Source organism: Notamacropus eugenii, chromosome 1, assembly GCF_028372415.1.
Source record: "Notamacropus eugenii isolate mMacEug1 chromosome 1, mMacEug1.pri_v2, whole genome shotgun sequence".
NCBI lineage: Eukaryota > Metazoa > Chordata > Mammalia > Diprotodontia > Macropodidae > Notamacropus > Notamacropus eugenii.
The window spans coordinates 719,201,636-719,215,273 of NC_092872.1; the positions used below are offsets into that span (position 1 = coordinate 719,201,636).

Consider the following 13,638-nt stretch of genomic DNA (forward strand, 5'->3'; position numbering starts at 1 on the left):
GATATGACCTTTTATATCTAGGTTGTGTGATTTGGAATTTATTGTGGTTTTTAGTGTGACATGTTGGTCTAAAATAAATTCTGCCGTGCTCTTTCAAATTTTTCTGGTAGTTTTTTTTTTTTAAATAGTCTTTACTCAAGTAGTTGATATCCTTAGGTTTTTTCAAACACAGTGCTATCATATTGATTGCTTCTGGACCTTGTGTTCAAGTTCTGTTCCATTGAACAATTTTTATATTTTTTAACTGGTATCACATTACTGCTTTGTTTGAAATCTGGTATAGCAAAATTTCCTTCCTTCCCACTTTTCTCATTATTTCCCTTTAGATTATTGAATTTCTCTTCCTCCAAATGAATTTTATTATTATTTGGTCTAGTTTTATAAAGTGGCCCATAAATATTTTGATGATATTACACTGAAACAGTACATTAATTTAGTCAGGATTGTCATTTTTATTCTATTGGTACAGCCCAACCATGAGCAAATAATCTTCCTCCAATTATATAAGATAGCTTTCTCATCACATTTGAGGAGCTATCATTTAGAAAAATGAACTCAACCCATTCTTCTTGGTCCCGCAGGGAAGAACTGGTAATAGTGAGTAGAAATTGTAGAGGCTGGTTTAGACTTGATATAAGCAAAAACTTCCTGTCAGTTGGTTCTATCCATAAGGAAAGGACTCACTCAAGAGAGAACAGTTTCTTCAGGAGTCTTCAGGCAGAAGTTGGATAGCGTTTGTCAACAATACTATAGAGGGGAGTATTGTTCATATACAAGGTTTGTTGTTGGTCTGAGAAAAAACTTCCGACCAGTAAGCTATCTAAAAATGTGACGGTCTGTCTCTGGAACTAGTGGGTTTCCTCTCTCTAGAGTTCTCTGAGTCAAGCCTTGATGACTATTTGTCAGGTATTTTTTAACGGAGGATGGGGTGAAGATTCTCAAACAAATATAGATTGTACTAGAAGACTTCTTGACTCCTTTACAAATCAGATTCTTTTCTCATGCTTGAGACACTTCCAGCCCTATACCTCCTTTTTCTGGGGAGTGTTTTCCTAGAACTTCCATTTTACAAAGCAGCTGAGAGGAGGATAGCTTGGAAGGGAGGAAAGACTTGCTTTCTTTTTTTTCTTAATCAGAATAAGATCATAAGTCTTTGTTCTCTGACCAGTCTTATTATATTGTTGTGGTCATTTATAGTCAACTTTAATCCCCAAGACTTTTGAACATGATCTTCTGTTTAACCAAGTATCCACCATGTTCTGTTTGATCAATTGATACTTTAAACAGTGTGCAGGACTTTGTATTTATTCTTGTTAGATATCAAATTGTCTTAGCCCATTCATCTAGCCTGTTTAGATTATGAAAAATTCTTAATTCACTCATGCAGTCTTTTAGGTATCGTGTATCTTTTTGTCATCATTAAATAGATAGTACTTCTATGATTTATTCCAAGATGTCATTAAAATTGTTGGTTATATCACTTGGGCACTCACTGAGGCATTAAACTCAAGAATATAATCCAGTTTGGTAAAATCCATTATTCAAGACTCTTTTTAGTAATATTTTTTAATTGGCTACCAACTCATTAGACTTTGTTATATGCCAATGTGCATATATCTTAACCATGTCCATAAAGATACTTGAAAAATTTTTGTCAGATGAAGTACTTAAAATTAGATACCAGTTACCTAACTCACTTTTGCACTTGTTCACAAAACTTATTAATGATTCTGAGTCTTAGGGATCAATATTTTTATTTTCTAAATACTCAGAAATAGAAAATGGCATTTTGCCAGAGACTGGCTTCAAGTTTAGCAATCTGTGTTTTCCAGAATTATTCTGTTTCATTTTCCTGATAATTTAGCCATTCATTAAATCCTTGGTAATTAGGTATTCTTTTACGTTTTCTTTATCTACCTTGGATTTCAGTTTCTTCTTAGGAATGTTTGTTCTACCTACATCTGACTGTTCTTCATTTTCTTTGATGAAGGCCACAAAAAGGAACTTAGTATACACTAATTTTCTTTCATAGCATTGAATTTTGACACCTTTTTTTCCCCCAGATTTTCTTCATGACTATAATATGTTTGGACGAAAATATGGTCTGGGAACAATCCTCATCCCATGGCAGAGAATACCTGTAGGAAAATATCTCCATAACTATGATACACTGGGAAAGAGCTTCAAACATTTTTCAGATCTCATTGAACATAATAGAATTTCAATAGGGGAAAATCTCTGTACTTATAATAAATGCAAGAAGCCCTTCATTTACCATTCAAATGGCATTCATTACAATGGAATATTTAATCAAGAAAAACACCCTAAATGTGATGAATTTGGTGAAGCCTTCAGCATCAATTCATGCCTTCTGCTACATCAAAGAATTCATTCTCCATTGAAACCATTCGAATATAATGAATGTGAGAAAGCCTTCAGCCCAAAGGGAAACCTCTTTTCACATAAGAGAGGAGAAAAACCCTATAAATATAATGGGTATGGAAAAGTCTTCAACAACAATCAAAAGCTGTCTCCCCATCAAAGAATCCATATTGAAGAAAAGTTTCATAATTATAATGAGTGTGAGAAAATATTCATGCAAAGCTCATCCCTTATGCAACATCAAACAATTTATACTGAAGGGAAACCCTATACATGTAATCAATGTGGGAAAATCTTTAGCAGTAATAACTATCTTATTCAGCATCAAAGAATCCATACTGAAGAAAAGCCCTATAAATGTAATGAATGTGGGAAAGCCTTCATTGATAATCAAAATCTATCACAACATCAAAGAACCCATACTGGAGAGAAGCCCTATAAATGTAATGAATGTGGGAAGGTCTTCATCAATAATCGAAACCTATCACGACATCAAAGAATACATAGTGGAGAGAAGCCCTATAAATGTAATGAATGTGGGAAAGCCTTCTGTACAACTTCTCGTCTTGATGTACATAAGGTAATTCACCCTGGAGAAAGACTCTTTGAATGTAACGAATGTGGGAAAGGCTTCAGGTTCAGGTCTGCCTTTATGAAACATCTGAGAAGTCATACTGGAGAGAAGCCCTATGAATGTAATGAATGTGGGAAAGCTTTCAGCTGGAAAGGAAACCTTAATACACATAAGAGAATTCATACTGGGGAAAAACCATATTTATGTAATGAATGTGGAAAAGCCTTTAGCAATAATGAAAGCCTAACACGACATCAAAGAATCCATACTGGAGAAAGACCCTACAAGTGTAATGAATGTGGGAAAAGCTTCAGGCAAAGTTCATCTCTTATGCAGCATCATAGAATTCATACTGGAGAGAAGCCTTACAAATGTAATGAATGTGGGAAAGCCTTCAATAATAGTCAAAACCTAACAAGACATCAAAGAATTCATACTGGAGAGAGACCCTTTGAATGTAATGAATGTGGGGAAGGCTTCAGATTCAGCTCAAGTCTAATGAAACATAAGAGTAGTCATATTGGAGACAAACCTTATAATAATAATGAATGTGGGATAAATTTCAGCCAGAAGGGAAACTTTAATACACTTGAGAATTCGTACAGGTGACATTCCTCACCCCCATCCCCCTTTGAATCTAATGAATGTGGGAAAACCTGTAATCAGAAAGGAAACCTTAAGAAAACTAATACTAAAACTAATACTAATATTAGGGAAAAACCTTTTTAGTGTAATGAGTGTCTAAAAGCTTTCACATGGTGTGGAAACATAGTCCTCCTGCCTAGACATAGACAATAGGAGCTTAGAAGCCTGTTGAATGTAAGGAATGTGAGAAAAGTTTTATGAGGAAGCCACATTTGCTGCCCATTAGAGCTTTCATCCTGATTACATTCAGGGTAATGAATGAGAGAAGGCTTTCAGAACAGAGATCTTGAGGATCATAAGAAACAATACTAGAAGGAGAAATCTTTTTAATGTAATGAATGCGTGGAAGTATTCAGGCTGGGTCAATTTTTTGCTACATATAAGGGAATTATTACTGTATAGAACTTTAAGTATATAATGTATGTGGGAAAGTTTCAGCTACTGGGAACACCTTTCAGATAATTAGTACTCATGAGAATCTCCATGAATATAGTTAAAAGTTCATGAGAGATTTCATACTGGATATTACCTGTGCATATATAATCATATAGGAAAAGTTTCAGAAAATTTTGCAGTCACAGAATTTCAGAGTTGGAAGAGGCCACAGAGATCACCTAGTACAACCTTTATCTAGAAAAGAATCCTATGTACACAATCAATGAAGTCACTATTCAGCCTTTGTTTTAAGACCTCTGTTGAAAGAGAAACTACTGTCTTCTGAAGCAGCCAGCTCTGTCTTTGGATAATGCTAATCATTAGGAAATTTGTGCTTCCTTGTCAGCTTTATATTTATTTGCCTCTTTAATTTCCACCCCATTTCTCCTCGTTTTACCAACTATAGCCAAGATGAACAAGCATAATCCCCTTTCTCTTTGAAGGCCTATAAAATGCTTGAAGTGAACTTTTATGTGCTCTCTAGGTCTTCTCTTCCATGGTTACTTACCTGTTTCCTTCAGCTCATCCTCATACTGTATGAGCTAGCTGCCCGTTACCATGCTGGTTGTCATCCATGTCACGCCTAAAATGGAGTGCCCAGAAGTGATAAATGCAGCAAGACTCACCTCTGTCACTCTGTCCTGTGCCTCTCTTAATGCATCTCAAGGGCAAGGGAGCATTTTGGGCTGCTCTTTAGCACTGTGGACTCACTTTGAGCTAGTCTTGGGATGTTTTTTCAGACGGATGGCTGTAGAACTTTGCCACCCCTGCTGTATACTTGTTCGTCTGATATTTTGAACCCAAGTATAAGACTTCATCTTTATCCCCTTATATTTCATCATTTATTTTGTCTCAGTGATCTCACAGCTAAGATGAATTCTGATTCTGTGTTCCCTTGTGTGAGTTCTCCCTCCCAGATTTTGTCATCTGAAAATTTGATTTGACAGGTATTCCCTCTATGACTTGATTCAAGCCATTAATAGTAATGTTAAATGGCACAGGTCCCAGCACCAATCCCTGGGACATTCACTGGAGATCTCCTATGTTGATATCGAACCATTGACATAAAATTGAATCATAATTCAACACTGGGGTTCAGGGTGTCAGATTTTGCTACTGGCTATAATTGTATGTTGCTTTTAGGGGAAAAAAACAGACAAGCATTACGTCTTTCTTTCTGGTAATACCCAGCTAACACTGTTCTAGGTGCTATGGGAGAGTAAGTAAAACATGGTCCCAGATTGCATGCAACTTGCAGTCAGGGTCTGGGGGTAAGAGTGGAGGAACATGACACATAATACAAATAACTAATGGCACATGGTAAATATAATTTGTGTTGTCCAAATTATTGGGTTTGTTTTTGGTTTTTTAGCAAGCATTTATTAAGCGCCTAATATGTGCTGGGCACTGTGCTAAGCACTTTATAATATTATTTCATTTTATCTTCACAACAACCCAGTAGGTAGGTGCTATTATTATCCCTATTTTACAAATGAAAATACTGAGGCAAAGAATAAGTGACTTGTTCAAGGTCACACAGCAAGTAAATGTCTGAAGTCAGATTTGAATTCAGGTCTTCCTAACTCCAAGTCCAGATCTAGCTGTCCCTTACATAGTGAGGGAATCAGATAAAGATTCATAGAGATTTCATGTGCTAAGCCATAAAGGGTAGGGAGAGTTTCAATGGATGGAAATAGCAATGGGAAGGTCATTACAGATTTAGTAAACACTTTCAACAGAGGTAGTGTAAACAAAGATGGAGAACTAATCAAAAGTCTGATTTGGAGATCACAGTTGTACATAGTTGTATAGAAAAGGTGACTGTAGTATAGAGGTCTGCACAAGAAGATCACATGTTGCCAGGTGGTGAGTTATTCTCTCCTTTTAGGGTTCATACTCCATGTTGAAGTTCTGTAGAACTGGCACTTCCACATTCACAACTAGACAGCATGTCTAACTAATGATTAACTAATCTGATACCATGAGTCTCTTAGGTTCTAATCACAATGAGATCCATCCAGGTTTAAAAAAAAAAAAACCAAAACCTCCAATTCTGTTCCCATTTTGCATGTGCTGCTGAAAAATGGCAACCCTCCAGTCTCTGAAGTTCTTTGGGTTGTGCCATAAAATTTGCAGAATCCTGTTGGATAGATGAGGACTGTCTCTTTCTTATTTGATGGTAGTATGGAGCTGAAAGTACCCCCTGTGCATTTTTATCACTTGGCACAACTAGTTGGATTAAGACATAGTTCGGTACCCCAAAATACCTTAACATTGAGGAAAAGTTAAGAAACATTGTTTTAAAAATTCAGGAAACAGCTAATAGGTCAGAGTGTAGAGTTCATAAAGGGGAGCAATAGGAAATACCACTGGAAAGTAAAGGTGGGTGCCAGTGTGTAGAAGGCTTTAAATGCCAGGCTGAGGTATTTGAGTCATAAGTGAGAGGACTTCAGGAGCCACTGAAGACTTGTTCTGACACATTAAAAAACCCACCTACCCCATAGTGGTTTACTCCAGCAGTTAAACAAGAGCATCTAACGGTGACAGGTGCAAATGGGGCATCAGAATTTTTGTTTTAAGGTTTGAGCAGGATTTTGGGGGGCTGTTTGTGGTTTCATGGTTCAGATATATTATGCAGTGGGTAACCTCCCTCAGCATGATACATTGCCCTGAAAGAGCACAGGATTTAGAATTAGATAGCTCTAGGTTCAAATCCTGAATCTGATTTTTACTTGCTAGGTAGCAGCTTTTCTGGGCCTCAGTATCTTCTACATTAAAATTAGGGTATTGGACTAGATTAACTCTAAGGTCACTTCCAGTTCTGCATGTATAAACCTGTCATCCACTGGTGCAGATCAGCAACTCACAATGTATAGTCTTAGGGAGAACTCAAATGGCTAGTCCTTATAAAGCTAGAATGTACCATGATTTATACCCAAGTCTTTCTGGCCCTAAAGGCCATCCTGCAACCCACTATACAGTAATAGTAAATAATATCTCATGTTTGTTCATAGAAAGGAAGGCTGTCCTTTTATTGTAGTAATTTAGAACTATCCTTACTGTGTCCAGGCCTGTGATACATTTATGAGGAAGGATGTCAGTTTGAGGGAGCAGCTAGGATTTCCTGAGGATAGCGCCCCAGCGTTGCAGTAGGGTTAGGTTTTTCCGGGGACGTCCCTATCCCATAGCACAGTTAAGATTACAAGCCACCGGTAGCTAGAGAGTGCTGGTAGACAGCAGCTCCCCTTCCACAGAGGTAGCCAGGGCATAAATACTTCTTTGTTTCATGCTCAGCTGAAGGGTTTTGCACAGGTAGCGTAGCTGATAGCACCCCATCCCCAACGGACATATTAAGCCTCCTGCATAGGGGTGCCTCGTACTGTCTCAGACCAGCATGTCTCAGGCATCCAAAGTAGCCATTTTGTGAGCATCATGTCCACGAGGGAAAGGGAGACAGAAAACCCTGCCCTCAGCTGAATGAGACTTGAGGCAGCATAAATCAGAACTGTCACCAGGACTGCCAACACGTCTCCTTCTCTAGTCAATAACTATCCTTATTCTAAGTAAACGTATTCTTCTCTCTTCCTTTCTTGTGCCACCCAGGTCCCCGGGCTTTGGCTGGCTCTCAGAGCCTCCTGGCATGCTTACCCGTTGTATTCAACCTAAGTCTTGCTACCTGTTAGTATTGTTTCATTTACGTCATTGAAGTTATGCTGCACGCTATTTTTTTAGCTTTGCCTTCTGCACTCTTAACACAAGTCTTTGTGTCTTTCTGAATACATATGTATCACAACATTCTTATAACCCTGTTTGTTCAGTCATTTCCTAATTATTGTACCCACCTCCTGCCATGTTTTTACTATTGCATATAGTCCTGTGCAAACTATTTTGCCACATGAGTTCCCTCAGATGCTTTCTACATTTGCTTATGAGCTGCTGTGCATCACTTGCATCTTCTGCATTATCTGCAGGTCTGTTGGTTGAAATAAAAGCTGTCCTATACTCAGTACTTTGTTATTTTGAGTGCTTTAATACGAACTGAGGCATTTGATACAAACCATTTCCAGAGATTTCACAGAGTGAACCCCGGGCTCTAGTCTAATGATTTATATGCTGAGACTGATCTTTTATGTTGACTCCTGAGATCAGAAACAATTTGTAAGAATCCAGAGCTTGAGTCACCCCAGATCTTTTCACCTCTCTGCAAGAGGCCGGGGTGTAGGAGCATTCTCCATGAACTCCCCACTCTGATCCCAGCTGCTTCTGCTACAAAGTAGCCACTAAAGATCCTGGGGCAGGGGGAATAACTTCTTCCCAATAACTGCCATTACCCCAGAGAATTCTCAGAATTTCAGAAAGGTACAAGAGACAGTGGAAAGAAGCCAAATATGCCTGAGCAGATGTATTAAATCACTTTGGGGAGAGCCTGTACCAAGGAATTTCTCCCAAAAAGCCTCTGTTTTTTTACTATAGTGAATCTCTGAACATAGCCTGCATCAAGCTTGTGTCTAGGATTCCACAGATGGGCATAGCAGAGGTCTGTAGCTCCTGTGCAAGCGCTCAGTGTTACAGTTCACACAAGGTTCAGGACAGCTGTTACTTCACTCTATGGACAATGCAGAAACCCAAAAGACTTAGAGGAGACTATAAACAAATGTAGAGAATGCATAAAGGAACTCAAATTTGCCAACAAGCAATCAACAGCTTTCTTCTCTCACTGCTGAGTTCTACTTTTCAATCAAGATCCTGAAGTCCTTCTGATGCAGCACATCTAGACCGTGGTTTTCATTCCTCTTGGAAGACAACTGAACTTCTGGTTGCCACCCTTAACATTCTGTGGAATTCCTTGACTCCACACAATTCTCTCTAAGACTAGCAGCACTAAATTGTACTTTGAACTCCCCTCAAGAGGGAATACACACTTCAGCATTCCAGATCAGGCAATACCCATCCTTTCACACTTGCACTACTTCCATTTCACTCAGAATTTCAGTAGGAGAAAAATGGAAGGGAAAAGGCAGAGGACGAAGCAGGTTTGTTGATTCCCTTTTTGGTTCTCACAGAAGGGCATCTACTTCCTACAAAATCTTTCCTCCCTCCTAAGACTTAAAAACCAATTCATTTATCTCGGAGACAACCCAGCCACTAAAATATTCCCTAAGATAGTCATCTCCAAAGTGAAGAAAATACTAGCATTTCTATCTCTATTCAATTAACAAATAAGTTAAACTTTACTAATATTTTACTTTTGGATGGATTCTGGTGCCCTCAGTCTGTATGTCAGATAATTATCTATCAGTATGGTTTTCTGAAGGAAGAATTAGAATACCAGATTCTAGGGACATTCACAGTGTTACCTTCAACCATCCGTTTGCTTTCAACATATTATTGTGTTATGATTTATATATTCCTGGGTAAGTGAATTTCTAGATAATATTATGTAGTCTTAATTGAACTAACATTCACAAAATGAACAAGTGGCTTCAGAGGATTCCTACCAAAAAAAAAAAATCCTCAGACTGAAGATAACACTAATACTATGAGAAACAATAAACTAAAAGGAAATGGCAGAGCCAGTACCTCCGACTCTTAGTACAGAACTCTGCCATGTTGCAAGTTAAAAACTATGATGAGCTATTCAGATGTGATACATTGGGCAAAAACATTTCCAAATTATTTGAAATATGGATTTACATCCCCTATAATTAATGATGAACCTTTCCCTATGTGATAGGAGCCTTCATTAGCCCCTAAAGCTCTGCCACATTGGTGAGGCTAGCTTTTTATATGGCTCTGCTCCATTTAGAAGAGGCTAATTTTTCATTAAGAGGTATTGAAATTATACTCAAGACTTTGGCCCATGGCCCATTGACCCATGGACTGAGACTCAAAACATTGACTTAGCTTTCTGGTGGCCTAAATGTAAAAGCCAGCACGCAAAGAATCAGAAGCTTCTCCTTCAAGCTTTTGACCAGCATGGCCAATACAGAGGAAAGTGAGGTATATCCAACTGAATCAGTGCCAGCTAGGTGGTGCAGAAGGCTGGACCTGGAGTTAGGAAGACCTTAGCTCAAATCTAGCGTCAGTTGCTAGTCATGTGACCTTGGGCAAGTCAGTTAACCTCTGCCTCAGTTTTTCCAACTATAAAATGAGTATAATAATAGTTCTTGCCTCCTAGGATTGTTGTGAAGATCAAATGAGATATTTGTCAAAGTTCTTAGCACAAGTGCCCATCAACCAATAAACATTTATTAAGTAACTACTATGTGCCAGGCACTGCGCAAAGTGCTAAGGATACAAAAAAGAAGCAAAAGATAGTCTCTGCCCTCAATGAGCTTCCAATCTAATAGAGTAAATAAGTGTTCTCTTTCTTGTTTTCTGACTGTCTCTCTGCCTCTGTCTCTATCTCTGTATCTCTTCTCGCTCTCCGCTTGCTGAATATCCTTCCCTTTCTGGGACTGAGTAGATTTCCTTTTTCTCAGATGAAAAGAACTGAGAAATCAATCCTGAACTATTGAAGTGGTCTGAGTCAGGCCTAGCCTGCAAGTTTCTGAGTGTGTATTATCCTTTTGGACATTAGCTAATGATAATAGGAAACCATGATAATTATTAAGACATTGAAAAACTCAGCTTTGTTGCCAAAATAGTGTGTCACCTATAAGAACATGCATATATGCCTACTTTAAAAACTTGGAAAAATATTCCAACTTCTTTAGAAGTTCTCCAAATAAAGCATTTCAGAGGATTTTGTACTCATTTGTTAAAAGTACATAAAAATATAGCATTTTCCAACTAGTTTGCAAGGGCAACTGATTGAAATCAGGGAAAATGGAAATTTAATACCTCGATTTCAACAAAACCTTTATGTTATTTGGTGGCTGCCACTGAAAAGGAGGACAGTAATGTAGTTAGTGTGGTCATTTTCTTCCCTTGGGAGCTACATATTATTCTGTAACTGTTTCATCTATGACAGCCATTCAAACCAAGTACCAAAATAAATAATTTAGAGCCAGACTTTTGAATTGCTGTTTCATGGTGTTAAACTAAAATTTTCAAAAAGAACAAAGTATATTCAATCATATTCCTCTTACAGAAATATTATTATTGTTATTTGTTATCAGAGAGGCAGTATGATACAGAGAGCCATCCTCAGAGTCAGGAAGAACTTGCTTCACATACTGCCTTTGACACAGAGTGGCTGAGTGACCTTGGGCAAGTCACTTTCCCGCTCCTGCCCCATTCAAACCTTTAAGGCAGGCAGCTAAGAGGTACAGTGTATAGCATGTGGGATTTGGAAGCAGGAAGACCTCAATTCAACTCCTGCCTCAGACACCTTCTGACTTTATGACCCCAGGTAAGTCACTTGTCCTCTCTAAGCTCCAGTTTTCTCATCTTTAAATTGGGATAATAAAAGCTCCTACCTCTTAGGGTTATATGGATAAGGTGAGGTAATATGAGTAAAGCACTTTGCAAACCTAAACGCACTATATAAATGCTAGCTATCAGTTGTAGAATGGGTCCAGACCGACATTGCTAGAGAGTTTCCTCACATGGTGTTCCCTATACCAATGAAATCAAAGATCTCTGCCTAAATTTTATTGTTATTATTAATGAATTAGAATATAAGCTCCTTGTGAGTAGGAAATATTTTATTCTTTGTGTTACCAGCACTCAGTACAGTACCTGGCACACAGGGGCACTTAATGCTTGTCGATTGATACACAGATAGTCTACCCATTATTGTTATTAATGTTTTAAAGGGAGAGCGAGACATTTTTTGTACTACTAATAAATAAGATACTTTTAAATATTATCTATTTCAAGTAAAAAACAAGCATTTATCAAGTGCTTACTATGTAGTGTACTTACTATGCACTGGAGATACAAAGATAAAAAGTCACTTTTCATCTTTATCACATCCTTAAACATTTTCTATTGTGCATATTTTATAATGTACAAGATATATTGTGTGTTAGTACATGTATATATACTGAATAAATTTTCAAAAATGTTTGCTGATAGGAGTATGTGAACAAAAAAGTTAGGAGGCTGCTGTCCTAGTTAATGCCGTGGAACATCTCCAGACCAGTGTATCTTGGGGCAGCCACAGTCACTGAAACCTAATCCGGAATCATCTTTTCTCTTTTAACAAGGCATGGGTGAACATATCCATAATCTTTAGGGAGAGGCCTAAGCAAACCAAGATTCCAAACAAAGGTTCATTGCCCCATGAGCTCATCAAATGGATCTGGGAAATTTCTCTTGATAAACCCCGTTGATATGTGAACATATCCCCAGGCTGCTTCCTCTGAAAAGGAATAGTTGTGAGGAGAGAAGAGAGAACCTTTGACTCCTTCCCTTTCTCGCAATACACCAAAGAAAGACCTTACAAACTTGTAAAGGTGGGAAGATGTGGCACTTTGCCTTAATATCCTGAAGGGTCCCCAGAACAGCAGCATTTGACAGTAGCACCTGCATTAGCATGAAGAATAAACAATACACTGAAGAAAAGCAGCTCAGGACCTTATGAGGAACCCAACAGAAATCTGCGCCATACCTATGGGGAACTTCATGAGGACTCCCTAAAGGGAGAGCCAAGAGCTGTAAGTTACCCCTTGGCTATATGTACTTTGTAAGCTTGGGCCCACTTTCCCTGGGAGTCTTCAGGTACTTGTGGGAGACTGTGCTTCTGGTTTGGGGGAAATCTTTTGTATCAAGTGTTCTAACTATATCAACTTGGTATATACTCCTAACTGGAAACAAATAAAGTCTGAACATGTCATACCCCTTACTTAATTGACTCCAGTGGCTCCCTGTTACCTTCAGGATCAAATATAAAATGTTTCACAACTAAAGCCCTCCACCTTTCTATACATCATATGACTCTACCTACAAAACACTCTTTATAGAAAAATAAAGATGTACTTAAATAATTGGACAGATATTAATGGCTTATAATTGGTCCATGGCAATCTAATAATAATGGTGATGCTACCTAAATTGATTTACAGATTCAATGCCATATGACATAGCAATCAATCTACCAGAGTTGCTTTATAAAACTAGGCAAAATAATTTCAAAGATTTAATTAGAGGAACAAAAATTCAGGAATCTGAAAGGGAATAATAAAAAGAAATGGAAAGGAAGTGAACATCCCTCTACCAACTCTCAAGCTATACTACACAACAGTAATAATTTAGAATGATTTTGTACTGATTTAAAAAATAGGAAAGTTGTTTTATGAAACAGTCAATAATAAGACCCTGAAACAATCCAACATAATAACATAGTGTTTGGTAAGCCCAATGACTCCAATCGCTGTGGTAATAAAACTGTTCGACAATAATTACTGGGAAAGCTAGAAAGTAATGTGACAGAAATTACGTTTAGGCCCGCATCTCATATCACATACTATAATAATCACAAAATGAACAAATGACCTTGATTTTAAAAGGTCATATCATGCACAAATTAGAAGAGCGGGAAAGGAGGTAATTATCACAACTATGGTAGGATCATAGGAAATAATGTGCGCAATCTTAGTTATACATAATTGAAAAGCTTTTGTATAAACATCAATACAGTTAGAAGGAAACTTTAA

At 37.8% G+C, this 13,638-nt stretch overlaps 1 protein-coding gene across 4 annotated transcripts in view; it reads left to right on the forward strand.

Moving 5' to 3' along the window:
- The window catches only part of LOC140521601 (uncharacterized), a 28,771-nt gene extending 15,944 nt beyond the window's left edge, over positions 1-12,827 (forward strand). For 2 of the 4 annotated variants that reach the window (XM_072636816.1, XM_072636817.1), the window contains exon 6: positions 2,064-12,827. In XM_072636816.1, coding sequence (XP_072492917.1) covers positions 2,064-3,565 — 1,502 coding nt within the window. In that variant the 3' untranslated portion in view covers positions 3,566-12,827. The remainder of the gene's footprint in view (positions 1-2,063) is intronic. The other 2 variants (XR_011973001.1, XR_011973002.1) reach the window with 2 other exon arrangements.
- The last annotated feature ends 811 nt before the right edge of the window (positions 12,828-13,638 follow it).